This window comes from Citrus clementina, unplaced genomic scaffold (genome assembly GCF_000493195.1).
Source record: "Citrus clementina cultivar Clemenules unplaced genomic scaffold, Citrus_clementina_v1.0 scaffold_6, whole genome shotgun sequence".
NCBI lineage: Eukaryota > Viridiplantae > Streptophyta > Magnoliopsida > Sapindales > Rutaceae > Citrus > Citrus x clementina.
This window is the reverse complement of record NW_006262139.1, coordinates 24,321,798-24,339,951: the sequence shown is the minus strand read 5'-3', so window position 1 is coordinate 24,339,951 and position 18,154 is coordinate 24,321,798. Positions and strand designations below refer to the sequence as shown.

General features: G+C 35.8%; 1 protein-coding gene across 1 annotated transcript; it reads left to right on the top strand.

The window, feature by feature from the left end:
* Nucleotides 1-13,029: 13,029 nt before the first annotated feature.
* LOC18038354 (ABC transporter B family member 15) lies at nucleotides 13,030-18,119 on the top strand. Its single transcript, XM_024182652.1, has 8 exons — nucleotides 13,030-13,386; nucleotides 13,498-13,552; nucleotides 13,651-13,829; nucleotides 13,994-14,451; nucleotides 14,540-15,080; nucleotides 15,536-16,432; nucleotides 16,534-17,945; nucleotides 18,050-18,119. The coding sequence occupies exons 1-8, from the start codon at nucleotides 13,144-13,146 to the stop codon at nucleotides 18,117-18,119; spliced, it is 3,855 nt and encodes a 1,284-aa protein (XP_024038420.1). The 5' UTR covers nucleotides 13,030-13,143.
* The last annotated feature ends 35 nt before the right edge of the window (nucleotides 18,120-18,154 follow it).

Genomic DNA, 18,154 nt, shown 5'->3' with positions numbered 1-18,154 from the left:
TGGCCAAGGAAATATCAATATGCTCTTCACATTCATATCGGCGAAGCAAATGTCCTCTCAAAGCATGATATAAAAATGTATTTAGCTAGTCACATCTTCATCAGATCAAATCCCATGTGACGTTGCTTCTCCAATTATGGTTTCTGAATTGACAAGTTGTGAATTTCTTCCACCCGAAAACCCCGGAAAACCCGACAGAGGCCACCTTGAGGCATGTCCAACCTTTTAATTTACTTTTTTTTTCCCCCGTGGGTGGAGAATTTTCATATCTGTGAAGGAAAATGATGGGACTGCATCATCACTTACAGTAACTCAATATTTCAGTTCAATTATATGCACCGTTAAAATCATTGTTTGCCACTTTAAAGAATTTGTGAGACATGAATCACATGATGATGAATGAAGAGTGATTTTAAACAGTCAACAATATTATTGAAGAAATACTTGGCATTTCTTTTAAGTTATAGAACTACTCTGTATTAACGCGCTTCTGAACAAAAACACTTGAAATCATTTACAAAAGAATACCTTTTTTTTTAGACAAACTTTTCCTAAAAATACCCTGTAATGCACCCATATAAAAGTTTAAACTTTGACCCTATAGCTATATATGGATAATAAGCCTAAATGGGTGACCCATCACTTTCTTTACCTAAGAATCACATTCTTGTGGAAACTCAACTGCTTAATAAGGTTCTACAATGAAGAAAGTAAAAAGATAGTTACAACAGAGAAAAAACATCTACAATTATCAAAAGGTGTTTGATGATATCTTAACAAGAAAATCATATTCGCGATTTATTGGTGACACTAGAAGCAAGAAAGTGCTTTAACAGATTGATATGATTCAATTTCAAATAGGCTGATTACTGCCAGACCAACTAGAAAAGCATAACTAACATGGAAATTTTTTCAATTTCATGAATTTCCAATCTTAGTCGTAGTGTGTGTTAATTTAATTCTTTAAACCTAATCGTTGGGACCATTTCGTGCTTAAAAATGTAGTCTTTTTATCATTACCTTAACTAGGGCAACATAATTAAATAGAACATTTCCTATTTTCTTCTTTGAGAAGCATTTGTAACAGTTTACTCGTGTTCTAATTGCTGTAGAGAATCCCTTGTCACAATCTAATAAAACTTTTATGGTAGAAGGTGATAGGATAAAAAATAAGATAGGTCCAGTTCGAACCTAAATAAATTTAGTCCCTATAAAGCTCACGAAAAAATGGACTATCCACTTGGGATAAACGTCTTAGGTGGCAAGACTTTGAGATTCAAAAGGTTCCAAGATTCTAGGCTCTCATTCTAAGACAAACCACCTAGGATAAAATTATTCGGGTGGCAAGGCTCCAAAGTCCAAAAAGTTCTAAGATCCTAAGATCCTAAGCACCTATCCTAAGTAGCACCTAGGATAAACTTCCTAGGTTCTAAGGTTCGTATGATCCCAAAGTCTTAGTAAAAACAACCTAAGATTAAAACGCTTCTTCCTATAATTTGTAGATAAGCATATTCATGTGTCAATCAACATGGGCACAAGAAGATAAGTGTCGCCAAATATCAAAAGAATAATAACACTTGTCGTCAAAGTAACTAAGACTTAAATCAAATCATTTTCGCCTATAAATATACCCTCCATTCTCAATAAAAGGTAAGAAAAAATGAACTCAAGAGGGAAAATGTTGATTTTCTCTCTCTAGTTTTTCTTTTTCTAAATTCATATTTCTAAAAATCGGGTAATTGACTTGACGATCTCAGAGTTTACATCGCAAAGTCGACCCTCTGAAATTTTTCTTGTGTTTGTAGAGTATTGTTGGACAAAGATATCCTCGCCTCCTAAGGAAGTAGACTCCTAGGAAGAAACTTAAAGGTATGCTCAAAGAATAAATTCATTGGATCCAAAAAAGAGGAAATCCAATCCTAAGGGGCCATTATTGGTTGGAATTACCACTCAATAAGTTGGCACAAAATTTGCACCAACAGAAAGTACATACTATGTTAACCATACAATAAATCAATAATGCGCAACATATTAAAAACTTGAGAGATAAATTGGTCGTTATATCGAATAGAAATATACGTCATTCTATCACTATAACGGAGCCGTATAAATTGATGATTTTTTTAAGCATGCATGTTATACGCTCTCATGTACACGCATTAACTCTTGCTTTTGATTCCCAATTAAATAAGTAATAATTAATTAAAATACCCGTTTCATAGTTCTTCAGACACGGAAATAATGTGTAAATTAAGTAGCTAGGCATGGCCTTTAATATTCTAATCAAGAATATTCTCAAATCATAAAAATTTGTTTGGTCTTTATTTATTTCACAAAAAAAAGAAAGAAATCTTATCTCTTTAAACTTGTTAATAAGATGTGATACATTTAAGGAAATGGCGGTATATGGGGGCTCTGGTTCGTGTCTAATAACTGAAGACCACAAGAAAACGACTGAAGCAGAAGCATCTATGACTTGCATGGGGACCTCTTTCAGCTCTTCCAAGTAATTAATTTTAAGAGCTTCCAACTATCTATTCTATCATTCTACGTTATCTCCCTCTTTGAGAAGAGTGAGAGAATGCCTTATGCCCTTGCTAGCTTCAATCTAAATCAGTCAAAGTGCTTCTAGAGGGGTCCTTACATGGCTACAATATGTATGAGAAAGGAACATGTCCATTTTCAGCAATAGACATTAGACAGCTTATCCCATTCCAAATATGGACATCTCCTCTCGACTTTTTAGCGTAATCTTATCCCAATTATAGCCTTGATATATGAAAAGCTTTTAGCTGGGCTTTCGAGACCATTTGCTCAACCACCACCGGCCACCTCTACATCTTCAAGCAACAGTCCTGAAAACAGCAAAAATGCTTTTTATATGTGTTGCGAATAGTTCCCTTCACGTGCACAATTTGATCTTTATCATGAGTACTTCTCCAAGCATATGTTTCCATGACCAACCACATATAATGAAGGAATCTCAACTGGAATAAATTCAACAAAATATTTTGAGGTTAATGGATGGGCCTTTGTTACCATACATACAAGCATATCGAAATCAGTATGTTGCTTTTTGCAATGTTAGAAGTGCACACTGTTATTTGGGCTCTTAACTACGTGAGCGAGCGCGTGAGATCCTCTTGAGCACGTACTCCTCTTCGTAGGATCTCGGAGGCAGCCTATCGAGCCACTCTTGAGCAATGTTGACTTCGCACTCGACGGAGCAGGCATCGATCTCTTCTAATCGGTGGGAGGCAGGGTCGATGAGGCCACTGTTGGTCAGAGCTTTGAGGAGAGTCTGAACGGCGAGGCCAATTATCGGGCGCTTCTGGCCGTCGGGGTCGATGGCGAAGAGGTGGACGATTCGGTAGGCAACTTTGGCGGAGGGGGCGGCAGTGTATCGCCATTGTTTCGAGAAAAATTGGGGCTTAGTACAGCTTAACCTTTTAAATCTAGCGATTTATGGGTCCGGCTATGTTGCAACTGTGGTACCGTGCCAGGTTGCAACCAGCCATTGAATGAGGGATACAACAGTGAATCCAAGTGAATTCAATAGTTGGTTGCAACTGTGGCACGGTACCACAGTTACAACATAACTAAGTCCCGATTTATCTAGCAATATGATATCAAAGACAATTTGACCAAGAAATCTTATGTATGAATCTCTTAAAAGTTTATTGCATTTTTTACTAATTTTGTCTTCTATCTCAGTTGGATTTGTTTCTGCGCGCCTTTTGTCTTTGTATAACTAGCTCGTTTGGTTTAAAACCGGCTGTTAGACTCTAAAGATTACTAGCTAATTCATTCATGCAACATGTTTTATCTTTTGTTTTTATACGAACTCGTTGGTTTAGAAACAATATCTTATATCAATTAAGAATATATGAATCTTAGGTTAAATATATCAGGTTTGGATAACTGTAACTTTTAAGTTTGTCACAACTGTTTTAAGAGAGAGATCTCTTAATAATTTTATACTCACTTTCTTCTTCTTTATATTTTATCGGAGAGCTTTATTCAAAATAACTTTTGAGTGTGAGTCAAGTTCATAGTGTTAGGAAAAATATTATTAAACTTGGATTAAATATATAAGACTTGGACAATCTTAAACCCTTAGTTAAGTTTTGGTTTGAGTAAGGTCTATATACTTTTATACATAAATTTTTATATGATATCATATTCAGGCTCACGCATGAGTGAGCTCACACTACTTTATTACATGACAATAATTATACAAAAAAAATTGACTTGTACATGACAAAGAGGAATGACAAAAAAAATATGATCCATCATCGTTTTATATATAAGGTTGAGTCAATCCATAAATTTTATATATTTTTAAGCTTTATTTGTTTGGGAATATCAGTTCACTCAAGTTAAGACAATGGGTAAAAAATGGTGAATGAGAGTCTTAATGACACGTTGGTACTTTGTTAATTTAGTTGGTTGGCAGGTGTCAGATTCATTATCCATTCTTTGGCCTTTAGAAGTGTGTGAGAGGGTACTTACAACCTTTATGAGTGTGTGAGAGGGTACTACAACCACTTAAAACCACGTTGGAAGATTTGAGTTTGATGAGTAGAGTTGCAATACTGTCAATAGCGTAGTTACTATCTATTAGGGTTTCTGACTAATACCAACTATAATTAAAGTTGAGTTGTGATGACTCTATGGCGAACCCACTCATGGTTAACTTCAAAGACAAATTTAACATATGTGAGGCAATCCACTAATGATTTTTGTGAACAATGATGTCATTTAATAATTAATATTAAGAAAATTATTATGTTCAATTTCAAAAGTTTTTTTTTTTAAATAAAAAAATGGAAGAAGCCCCTTTCTTAGGTGCTGTATATTACCTTATTTGGAAACTTTTATATTTGTTTTTTTAAATAGAATATAGTTTGTATTTTTTTTTTCTTGTGGTCAACTTAAAAATTAAAACCTTATAATAAGTAGATGACACATATGTTACAAATTAACTTTTCAAGAGTTTTTTTTTGTTGGGGGGGGGGGGGGGGGGGGTCTTTTACTCTACAATTGAGAGTATGCACAGGATTGAAGTATTATGATAGCTTGAAAATGCAGTGATTTAAACCAATAATGCTCAAGGATAAGTGGTACATGTGAAAATTCAAGATAAATTGTAGAATGATAATTTTCAAGAGATCCTCTAAATTAAAGAATAATAGTCACACACTGTACAATCGGTCTCACACACAAGACCTTCAAAGTCAAAACTATATATGAAAAGAAGAACAATTTCTTCTTAGAACAAAGCAACCTCCTTATCTACAGTAACATATAAGGGCGGCGGAGGTGTGGAGCATGACCAGTAGGCCCCCAAAATAGTAAATAGACAGTGTATATAATTACAATTTTTTTCCCTGTAGAGTAGAAGTTTTTGCCTTATAGCTTTAATAATTTAACATTTTATTCCAATAATTAAACACACACACAGACATATATTTTAACTTTTCCCCATAAAATTTGACCCCCTAGAATTTCAATCCCAGCTTCTTCTCAAAGGAAAGTCATTGAGAGAATTAGGGAGAAGATTTGCCGTACTCCTAAGCACTCTTTTAGCTTTTTCTTTTTGAGACTGATTTGAAATGCTCATTATGTCCCCAGTTGGTTGTTTATTTATTTATTTATTATTAATTTTTTTTTTTGGGGAAAAATTGGGAGCAGATTGGAAACAGTAACTTGATTTCTTTGAGTCAAGACTTTCCATTAATCAAGATTTTCCAACTCATGTGATGGCAATAATTCTTTTGATATTGCAAAATTAGAGAAGAAGATAATTGATTTCTTTGAGCCAAGGCTTTTCAATATTCAAGATTAGAGATGGTCAACAGGTCGGGTCGTACTGTGCCGTGCTGGTCCAGACCCATCAAAGGAAGTCCACGCGTGCTCGTGTTCATACCGTGCCGTGCCGTGCCCACTATTCATTTCGTGTCGTGCTAGTCTGGCACACGTGCTCGTGCTCGTGCCCACACGTGCCGTGCCTAGAAAAAATAGTCCACTAGGCTTTTTTCTTTCTTTTTTTAATAGCGCATGCCAAGTTGTTGTCTTATTTTTTTTTCAAGTTTATGTATTTTTTTTTTATCCATGTGCATTCATTTAAATTTAATAGAATAAAAAATTCAAAACTCAAGTCCATATTCAATAATAATAAATTAATAATAATAAGAGAATGTAATATTAGTTGCTAAGTTTGACTCTATGGTATTAGAATTCTTTTTTAGTACTTAACAATAACAATAATAATAATTTTTTTAAGGGTTAACTTAATTGTTAACTTGGAATTACGTAGAGTCATATATCATAGTTTATAATAATATTAATACATATCTATAAAATCATGATATTTATAATTTTATTTATTAAAATCATGATATCAAGTATTTATTTAATAAATTATAAACATAAATCAATTATAATTTTTTTGAAACTAAGAATTAAATAAATTTAAAAAACTTGAGCCAATAAAATATATTAAAAGATTCAATTTCAAGTTATTTATAAAATCATAAAATTTTAAGTTTACTGATAGTGTCGTTAAGGTGCACCAAATTTAAAACCTTACCACTAATATAAATAATTAGTACAGAGCGAGTAAGGATCGATCCCACAGAGACTATGCTAGTTATATTTATTATTAACTCCAAAGCAAGATTTAAAATAAAATAATAATAATAATAATAATAATAATAATAATAATAATAATAATAATAATAATAATAATAATAATAATAGTAATAGTAATATAAATTAATCTAACTAAAGAAAATGCCAATTAAAAATAAAAGGGGGGTTTATGAATTTTTAACTAAATAGTAAGAAATAAAGAAATTAAAATTACGAACAAGAATTTAATAAAAACTCTAATTAAAGGAGAAAGAAATAATAATGATGAAAACTTTGGTTAAAGGATCATTCGCAACCACCAAACATGCACATAATATATCAATTCTATCATCAATTTATATTAAAACTATCAACCGTAGACAACAATAAGCTCTGTTAGTCTCAATCTTTCCTTAGTGTGTCGTTAGGCAAAATAAGCTCTTCACCTAATCTCTAACCATTAAATAATTTAAAATAAGCTCTTTAAATTTAAGATAATGGAAGCATTAAACAAAGAAATATATTAGGTTGATCTAGGCAATAAACACACAAGCTCGGATTATTTAACCTAGGTTATATTCTCCAATTGAAATCATTGATTCCAACCTGCTACTAATGATTAAAATATCAAGACAATTACAGATCAAGAATTTTAATCTAGCAATAAAATTTATTTAAGTCCTATCTAATTGGCCACTCAAATAAAACAAGAATAAACCATGAACATTAATTATAGAAGAACATAAACAATCTCAATTAAATAAATTAAATGGTAGAATTTAAATTTAATTGCATAGCATGTTTAGGGTTTTGAATTCACCCTCAACCAAATAAAAATTTAGCCTAACATAATTAAATTGGGAATAAGAAAATTGATAAAACCAGTCATGAAAATTAATTTAAGCGGCTGCCTTTTTCTTCAATTGAATTCCGGCTGCTGATTTTTTTCTTCTTCTTGGCGAATTGGATCAGCCCCTGCTCTCTCTCCTCTCTTGTTGCCCGAATTCTCCTCTTTTGTTCTCTGGCAACTCTCCTTTTATAATGCTCTAAATCCTCTCATGAAAAGGATTAAAAACAAAAGTAAAGCCGCCACTTTCTAAAACCAAAGTTTGGCTTTTATATTTAGTCTTCAAATGGGCCCCACCGACTTTTCCAACTCTTAAGCCAAAGGCCAAGCCTTTTAATTTGCTTTGGCTTCCCTCACGTGCACTCTTTAATTTGGCTAATATTTCTCATGTCCTTTAGCTAATAATTCAGCCAATCAATTTAATTGTTTCTTCTTCTCCTTTCGACTTTATCACCACGGCAGCGAGCATCAACAATCTTCAACTCTCTCTAGCTTTGATCCCTTCAAGCACAAATTATTCCCAAAATACACCTAAAATAACAAAATATAAAAATTAACATAAAATTAACATAATAAAATATAATTTACTAAATTAAAAATTAACTAAAATAACTAGAATATTTAAGACCAAAACAAGAAAAAGATAGAGAAATTAATAGCAAAATATATGGAAAATATGCACTTATCATTTACTTTCATTAAAAATTGAAACGTGCTTATTACGTGTTTTTTTGCGTGTCCCACTTTGGCTCATCTCTAATCGTGACATGCTTTTAAGGCATGCGTGCCTAAAATCTAAGCTCGGCACGGCCCACGTGCGTGCCGTGCCGCGCCGCGTGCTCAACCGAGATGTGCTTGTGCCGTGCCGTGCTGTACGGACACGTGTCGTGCCTCGTGCCGTCTGGCCCATTGGCCACCTCTATTCAAGATGTAGCAAGTCGTCTCATTATCGGCAATGATTCTCTAGATATTGCAAATTTGTTATTTATCTTTATCATGGGGTGGTTGATAAACTTTATTTGTTCATTAAAAAATGAATATTTCCTAAAATATTTTAGTGGTTATATTTCTAAAATTGACAAACATGCCTGCATCTTATTGTGTATTCGAAATTGACCATACTCATAACCACAACTACATAAACAGCTCTATCCACTTGTCATATTGGATTTATTGAGAAATTTTGTATGTGAGATCATTCAACTTAAGACCTCAACTCCAAAGGACCAAAGCATCTAAAAGTGCTTACTTTGCAATGTGGTTATCTAGTCATGCAAAATTGATTATTGGGCAATGAAAATTGATTCTTAAACTAAGCAATATATTAATTAGCACACAATTAAATCTATGGCAGTAGAATAACAACAACAATACTGTAGAAATAATTAACTGTGAAGAGAATTAGTTAATTATTTGATAAATTTTATTTTTAAAAAAAGTTATAGGTGTTTTTGAAGAACAAGGCATATAAATATAGAATTAGTTAATTATCATTCTACAGAATTAGTTAATTGTCTGATAATAACTATGGAGCACATCTCCACTCCCTGAAGGAACAAGGCAACCGTTGCCAACTAGCTTAGAAGCAAGGAAGTTGTAGAGCGTAACCACCGCTGCCCACTTTCCATATTTCCACATTTCTAGGCATGCATTCCAAGGCCATGTCTCCCACTAGTTGCACCAACAACTGCCCACTCATGCTTGTTGTTAGGGCCCATTTCATAGTCCTTGGCTTAGTTTCGCGCCATCTCACTTACTGCCCAACTCAACCAGTGTGCGCGCCTCACGCATCCTACGCACGCGCGCTTAGTGCGTCCCACCCCCGCTCTCTCATTCACCAATGCGCTTGCGAGATGCAGCGTGCATTGCCCACACAAAGCCCTTGCGCGTGCAATCTCGCGCTTCCTATGCTCGTCCTAGTGCATGGGTTTGCTGCCGCACGCCAGTCTTGCCTTGCTTTCGTGCTTGCCCACAAGCACGCCCATGTTGTTGCCACGGCTTGGCACAAGGCTGCAAGCCGAACTAGGTATTCGGCCCTCATGGCCGAAGGCAGTGACACTAAGCTGCATATAGAGTTTGCATCCAATAATTTAAATGTTGTTTGATTATTAGCATGTCCTAAGTTATTTAGTGCAACTCTCGAGTTAGATGTAAGTTAGATACATTGTAACTTAACCACACACAAAAAAATGATGTAGAATTTTTTCTACGGTTATACTTAAAAAAAAATAAAAGATTAAAAAAAATTCACGCACGTTTAAAAGATTTTTATGTTGCTCTTGAATTGGATGGCGCAAGCTTTGTTGCTTAGTTAACTAAAATACGCTAAACTAGATCATCAGTGGTTGACAATTGATGTAAGAATAACTTACTCATTAATTATAAGTCAGATATTAAAAAATTGATTGAACTTCGAACATACATGTTTTTTTTTTCCCAGTTTGGACCAAAAACGAAAACTGTAATTTTCATTCAGAATTTTGACAGACCATGTCAACATTTTTCTTTTAACTAATTTAACTTTCCGAAAATTTAACTATTAATTTTATCTATATTTTTACTGGAAATTTTTTTCTGTATAATCCAATCTGTCAAGCAATTTATCTTTAAAAATTACGAATTTCGATTATAAATCTTTCTAGCTAGAAACGCACATTAAAAGGCACTCTATTTATAAATTTGGTATCATTGGAAATTGTTCACTTTGTGTTGGCGCAGAACCGTCCAATAAGTCATCAAGGCTATTAATTAGTTAATTTATTAATAACATATATACATTCTATGTGGTGGCTAAATATCGTGTGCGTATGCAAGTGCGTCACTTTCTATCCTTTAGAATATTTATGAATAACTATCATTAGGCTTGGCAAAATCCGGGTCCGGTCCGGGTTTTGGTGTTGCCCGGGACCGGACCGGATGAGAGAAATACAAACCCGGACCCGGGTTAAAACCCGGTTTTCCCGGGTGCGGTCCGGGCTTGAGCCCGGCACCTTCCGGGTCCGGGTTTTGATCCGGGTTTTTAAAACCCGCATGTGATAAATTTTATTTTTTTTCAATTTTTTTCTTCAATTTTTTTTTCATTTCTCTAACAATACAAATTTTTAAAAAGAAAATAATCAAATAAACTCATTCAATTTCAAATTTTAAAAAAGAAAATAGTCAAATACAATATATATAACACATTAACAATACAAATTTTGCACAAATGATAAATAAAAATTATTTCAATCTACTTTTTAATACTTAAATTCATCCAATTTCTAACTTAAACTCATTCAATCTATGTATAAAATAAATAAATTAAATTCAACAACACAATAATTACACAATAAATTTAAATAACATCCAATATATCATAAATTCATAATTATATATTTATATATAATATATTTATTTTTTTTAATTTATTAAAAAACCGGGTCCGGTCCGGGTTCCGGGTTTTTTGTGTTGAACCCGGACCCGGGACCGGAAATGTCCGGGTTTGAGAATTTCAAACCCGGATCCGGTTTTTATATGCATGCGGTCCGGGTTTTGCCCGGACCGGATTGGCCGGGTCCGGGCCGGGTCCGGTCCGGGCGGGCTTTTTTGACACCCCTAACTATCATCCTAAATATAAATTAAAAACGTGAATCCAAACAAATGTATAAACCCTAAACTCACTTAAATTTGAAACACTTACCGTAAAACAGTAGTCGGACCATATTGACTTTTACTGTTTATTTGATACATATAGATGGTCTTGTTATATACGTCTCCACTACTTGCCATCCTTTTGATATTTGTCAAAGGCTCATGGATAAAATGGGGGAAAAGGAAATACAACTTGTTTTTCCACTCAATGTAGTGAACGACCACCGATTTTTTTTTTTTTTTTTTCACCCCCATCCTTACCAATTACCACTTTAAATTTGATCACATGGATATAAATGGTTTGGCTAGTACTGTTGTTGTTCAATGTAAAATGTAATTAATTGTTTAAGTTTATAAATATTATTTTTTTAATACTAATTATACAGCAGACTACTGATATTACATTAGATATTTACAACTGTTATTACAGCTGACCATTACACTGATATTTACAATCAAACATATAACTGAAACTTACATTATTATATTAAATTTTATAAAATATATGTCAAGACAAATAATCTTTCACTGAGAAAAAATATCATACTTAATTGAGGGAGTTTTAAGGATAATAATTCACCATTTGACCGAACGCTGAGCGGCTAAGTTTGTAAATATTATTACGTAAAGCTCTTTTATTTGTTTTTGTACAGGAATCTCTTTTAGGAATTTTTTTTTTTAACTTTGTTAGGCCATGCCTATCGTGCATCATGTGGGTAACATTCGTGGTTTTTTTTTTTTTTTTTGTTTTTGACCACGAGGTATCCTGGGGAAGGCCCCAACTGTGGGAGGCACCTTTAAGCCCGTACCACAACCCAGACTAGAAGTCCCCGCTCGAACCGAGAGGCACAAGTTCTCCCAACAAAGGCGACTTCCCTGCGACTCGAACTGGAGAACAAACCCAGTCAAGCCACTTAAGGGGACTCTATTACCAGTGGAGCCAACACTTTGTTGGTTAACATTCGTGGTTTTAGTAATGCACAATTTCCATAGCTTGTGCATGCATGCCATCTTAATCAATGTGGATTTTAATTCCTAGCTAGTATACCATACCATACTAGATTTTGCTGGTTAGCAATAAATTCGGGAGCAAAAGCCAAGTAACATGATATAGAATTAATTAATGATATTCATAAATAACGAGATTATAAATACTAACTTTGTGAGCAAGAGATGACATGAAGTTGATGAAATGATTTGAAGATCAATAAAAAGTTATATTTATTGGTGACTTTAATTGTTAGTGGGTAATGTATTAGAGATGAGGTAAGGAAGCACATCGGCAGCAAAAGCAAATATATCGTTACTCGATTACATCTTCGATTAACACTTGTCCTTCACGGCGAGTGTTAATGAGAATCATATAGAAAATATCTTGTTAACGCTTTATAGAAATATCATACGAGAAGAGCATAAATAGTTAATTAAAAGGAAATTACTTAATACAAACGTTCAGGTTTTAAAAATATGAAGCCGAAGCTGAACTTCAAAAAAAAAAAAGAAAAGAAAGGAAAACTTTGCGGTGTTTTTTGTTTTAAAACTTCATTAAACCTTAACTGTAATTAGATGCTCATTAGCTATAGAATATATTTCAATCTTCTGATAAAATACAAAAAAAAAAAAGTAAGTCCAAAGGTGGGTCCGGTCCGGTCCGGTAATCGTCATAAATGACGCAGATCAAAAGGAGACAGCTAAAGTCATCGCGATCATCTTCAGCACATGTTTAACTTTGTTATATTATCGTAGACCTGTCCACATGTTATCAATAAACTAACGCCTCAATTTTGGAGCATGCATCAGCATCACCTACTCTATTTTCAATTCAATATGTTGTTGCCTTAACAGTACAGTAATTTTCCCACAAAACGCCTATAAATACAGCACCTCAGCATGTTAGTTTCTCATTACATGATAAACTTCTCCCATTTTTTTAACTTCAAGGGAGAAAGCCAAGAAGCCAAAAGCCAACGTAGTTTAAGCCAGGCTAGCCAAAGCAAATTAAAGTGCTTTTCAGAATTGTTGCTTCTTTGAAAATGAGTGGTGAAAAAAAGGCCAGTGGTAGTAGTGAGGTTACAAAGACAAAAAATGGGTCATTTCGATCCATTTTCATGCATGCGGACGGTGTAGATATGTTTTTGATGGTTTTAGGGTACATCGGAGCCATTGGTGATGGGTTCTCTACACCTTTGGTGCTGTTTCTAACAAGTAAATTCATGAACAATATTGGTGGTGTATCTAATGTCCCCATCGATGTCTTCACACATAATATTAACAAGGTTCATTTATATTTTTCATTCTCTCCCTTTTTTAAAAAAAAAAAAAAATTCTTTTCTATCGTTTATGCAATAAGAGACTAATTGCTAGATTTTCATATTTTTGCGTGACAGAATGCAGTGCATCTGTTGTACTTGGCTTTGGGATCATGGGTTGCTTGTTTTCTAGGTAATTTTTAAAAAATAAATTTAACAGTATTTTCGTAAGAATTCTTTAAAAGTTAGAATCTTAAAGGAGTGTTGTTTTTTTCTTTTTGGAACTTTTAGAGGGATATTGTTGGACAAGAACAGGCGAAAGGCAAGCAACAAGGATGAGAGCAAGATATTTGAAAGCAGTGTTAAGGCAAGATGTGGGTTACTTCGATTTGCATGTTACAAGCACTGCAGAGGTCATCACAAGCGTTTCCAATGATAGTCTTGTGATTCAAGATGCTATTAGTGAAAAGGTAACCTTTTGGTTTAGAGTAAATTCAAAAAGTACTTTTCATTGAACTAGGAAAGTACTTGTATATTCTTTTCAGAGATGAAAGTTACTTTAAATTTAAAAGGAGTGCTTAGTATTAGTTCTTTGCTGATAATTACTTAATTACTATGTCTAAATTTGTGACAGCTGCCAAACTTTGTGATGAATGCTTCCTTATTCTTTGGCTGCTACTTAGTGGCGTTCTTGATGCTATGGAGGCTAGCAATTGTAGGGTTTCCTTTTGTTGTGCTGCTGGTGATTCCTGGATTAATGTATGGAAGGACTTTGATGTCGTTAGCAAGAAAGATGAGAGATGAGTACAATAAGGCTGGTACAATTGCAGAACAAGCAATATCTTCTATAAGAACAGTTTATGCCTTCGTTGGTGAAAGTAAAACCATCAATGAATTCTCTTCCGCTTTACAAGGCTCTGTGCAATTGGGGTTAAAGCAAGGTTTGGCTAAAGGATTGGCCATCGGTAGCAATGGAGTTACATTTGGTATTTGGTCTTTCATGTGTTATTACGGTAGCAGAATGGTCATGTACCATGGTGCTCAAGGAGGGACCGTTTTTGCCGTTGGCGCCTCCATTGCCGTGGGGGGCCTGTAAGTTCCTTTACCCTTTGTATAAACATTCTTATATAATAACTAATTGCTAATTCATTGGTACTTATAATTATGTTTTGTTAATCAGAGCATTAGGAGCTGGATTACCGAACTTGAAGTACTTCTCTGAAGCAATGGCAGCCGGAGAACGAATAATGGAGGTGATAAAAAGGGTTCCCAAGATAGACTCAGATAGCGTGGAAGGTGAAATTTTGGAAAATGTTTTGGGTGAAGTTGAATTCAAGCGCGTACAATTTGCATACCCATCAAGACCTGAAAGCATAATCTTTAAAGACTTTTGCCTAACAATTCCAGCAGGAAAGACTGTGGCATTAGTTGGTGGTAGTGGCTCGGGAAAATCAACAGTAATAGCATTATTACAAAGATTTTATGCACCACTTGGGGGAGAAATAATTTTGGATGGAGTTTCTATCGATAAGTTACAGCTCAAATGGCTAAGGTCACAAATGGGTTTGGTAAGCCAAGAGCCAGCACTATTTGCCACATCAATTAAGGAAAATATACTTTTTGGCAAGGAAGATGCTTCAATGGAAGAGGTCATTGAAGCAGCAAAAGCATCAAATGCTCATAATTTCATCCGTCAGTTGCCTCAACAATATGATACCCAGGTTCGTTCTACCTGTCTCCTAGCTAGCCATTCATATAATAGAAAAAATGGAATAGCGTCTTTCAATTCAATGCTTCTCCTCAAAAAAAATATAAAGCCTGAAAAAGATTCATCGCAATATAACATACATAGCACTTGCTCTATTCAAGTTACAATGTCAATGTTTTGTTGTTTATTAATTTTATTAAAGTAAACCACAGTATTGTCAATTTTGGCGTAATCTCTATTCTCCACGTCATCTAGTTATTTATTTATTGCAATTGCTTCACTTTCTTAAAATGAGCACCCATGTTCATGTACCCCATTACGACTATTATATATTTGTGAATAAATTCTATCTATGTGGGGTGTATATATATCTATATATATATATATATATATTTCAAAATGGGATTTGTCTTTTCTACTAAAGAATTTATTTAAATTTTTAATTTTTACTGTGACCATTTTACACAGGTTGGTGAGAGAGGAGTCCAAATGTCAGGGGGCCAAAAGCAGAGAATAGCAATTGCAAGAGCAATAATCAAGGCACCGAGAATCCTTCTCTTAGACGAGGCAACAAGTGCACTTGACTCTGAATCCGAACGCGTTGTCCAAGAAGCCTTAGACAAGGCCGTCGTTGGCCGGACCACAATCATCATCGCCCACCGGCTCTCCACTATCCGTAATGCCGATGTCATCGCCGTGGTCCAAGATGGGCAAGTCATGGAAACAGGATCCCATGATGAGCTCATACAAGTCGAAAGTGGCCTTTACACTTCACTTGTTCGTCTTCAGACAACAACCCCAGACGACAACAATAATGCAACCATGCACAGCTTGGCTTCTAAATCATCAAATATGGACATGAACAACACAAGCAGCCGGAGACTTTCAATTGTCAGTCTTTCAAGTTCAGCCAATTCATTTGCTCAGGGCCGAGGCGCTTCACAAAGCAATGAAGAGGACATCAAGAAATTGCCTGTGCCATCATTCAGGAGATTGGTAGCTTTGAATGCGCCAGAATGGAAACAAGCAACATTGGGTTGTGTTGGTGCAACTTTATTTGGTGCAGTGCAGCCAATTTATGCATTTGCCATGGGGTCTATGATATCAGTGTATTTCTTGACAGATCATGATGAGATTAAAAAGAAGACAAGTATTTATGCTTTTTGTTTCCTTGGGCTTGCGGTATTTACTCTTGTGATTAACATTATCCAGCATTACAATTTTGCTTACATGGGTGAGCACTTGACTAAGAGGATCAGGGAGAGGATGCTTTCAAAGATTCTCACTTTTGAAGTTGGTTGGTTTGATCAAGATGAGAATTCAAGTGGTGCCATTTGCTCTCGACTTGCAAAGGATGCCAATGTGGTAAGCAGTATTTTGAAAGATTAATGCTATAAAAAGCACTTTTTTTAAGAAAGCAAGTAAGCACAAATTTGTGGGTTAGTTATGCATTTTGTTTGTGGCAGGTGAGGTCTTTGGTGGGTGATCGTACGGCTCTGCTTGTACAGACGATTTCTGCGGTAACCATAGCTTTCACAATGGGCCTATTCATTGCCTGGAGGCTTGCATTGGTGATGATTGCAGTTCAGCCTCTAGTCATTATATGCTTCTACGCTAGACGGGTACTGCTTAGGAGCATGTCAAACAAGGCCATAAAAGCCCAAGCCGAAAGCAGCAAGCTTGCTGCCGAAGCTGTGTCTAATCTCAGAACCATCACTGCGTTTTCCTCCCAACACAGAATCCTGAAAATGCTCGAGAAGGCCCAGCAGGGCCCGCGAAGAGAGAGTATACGACAGTCATGGTATGCAGGTATAGGCCTTGCCTTTTCCCAGAGCCTAGCATCATGCACTTGGGCTCTGGACTTCTGGTACGGGGGCAGGCTCATTGCGGATGGATACATCAGCTCTAAAGCCCTTTTTGAAACCTTCATGATCCTTGTTAGTACGGGGCGGGTCATCGCGGATGCAGGTAGCATGACTACGGACATTGCCAAAGGCTCAGATGCCGTAGGGTCGGTTTTTGCTGTAATGGACCGATACACGAAAATTGAGCCCGAAGATCCTGAAGGACACCAGCCCGAAAGGATAACAGGCAATATCGAACTTCAGAATGTCCATTTCGCATACCCTGCTAGACCTGATGTGATGATCTTCGAAGGCTTCTCAATCAAAATTGAAGCTGGAAAATCAACGGCATTGGTGGGACAAAGTGGGTCTGGGAAATCGACCATCATTGGCTTGATCGAACGGTTTTATGACCCTTTAAAGGGTGATGTGAAAATTGATGATCGCGACATCAGATCATACCATCTTAGGTCACTAAGGAGACATATTGCACTTGTTAGTCAAGAGCCGACTCTGTTTGCAGGGACTATTAGAGAAAACATCGCATACGGAGCATCAGATGAAATCGATGAATCAGAGATCGTTGAAGCAGCAAAGGCAGCCAATGCACATGATTTTATTGCTGGATTGAACGAAGGTTATGACACGTGGTGCGGAGACAGGGGATTGCAGCTATCCGGAGGCCAAAAGCAGCGCATTGCAATAGCTCGTGCCATATTGAAAAATCCCGCAGTCTTGTTGCTGGATGAAGCGACCAGCGCACTTGATAGTCAGTCAGAGAAAGTTGTACAAGAAGCACTTGAGCGTTTGATGGTGGGGAGAACAAGTGTGGTGGTAGCACACAGGTTAAGTACCATTCAAAATTCTGATATAATTGCAGTGTTAGATAAAGGCCACGTGGCAGAGAAAGGGACCCACCAATCTTTGTTGGCAATGGGACCCACAGGAGCTTACTATTCATTGGTCAGCCTCCAGAGGACACCTCAAAATACTACTCACGCAGCCAACAAAGTATTGGCTCCACTGGCAATGGAGTCTCCTTAAGTGGCTTGACTGGGTTTGCTCTCTAGTTCGAGTCGCAGGAAAGTCGCTTTTGTTGGGAGAACTTGTGTCTTTCAGTTCGAGCGGGGACTTATAGTCTGGATTGTGGTACGGGCTTAAAGGTGTCTCCCACAGTTGGGGCCCTCCATAGGATACCTCGTGATTAAGACAAAAAAAAAAAAATACTACTCACGCTACGACA

Coding starts and splice junctions, on each gene's coding strand:
- LOC18038354 (XM_024182652.1), top strand. CDS start 13,144: ATGAGTGGTGAAAAAAAGGCCAGTGGTAGTAGTGAGGTTACAAAGACA. Junction 13,553..13,650: donor ATGGGTTGCTTGTTTTCTAG/GTAATTTTTAAA, acceptor TGGAACTTTTAG/AGGGATATTGTTGGACAAGA. Junction 15,081..15,535: donor CTCAACAATATGATACCCAG/GTTCGTTCTACC, acceptor CATTTTACACAG/GTTGGTGAGAGAGGAGTCCA.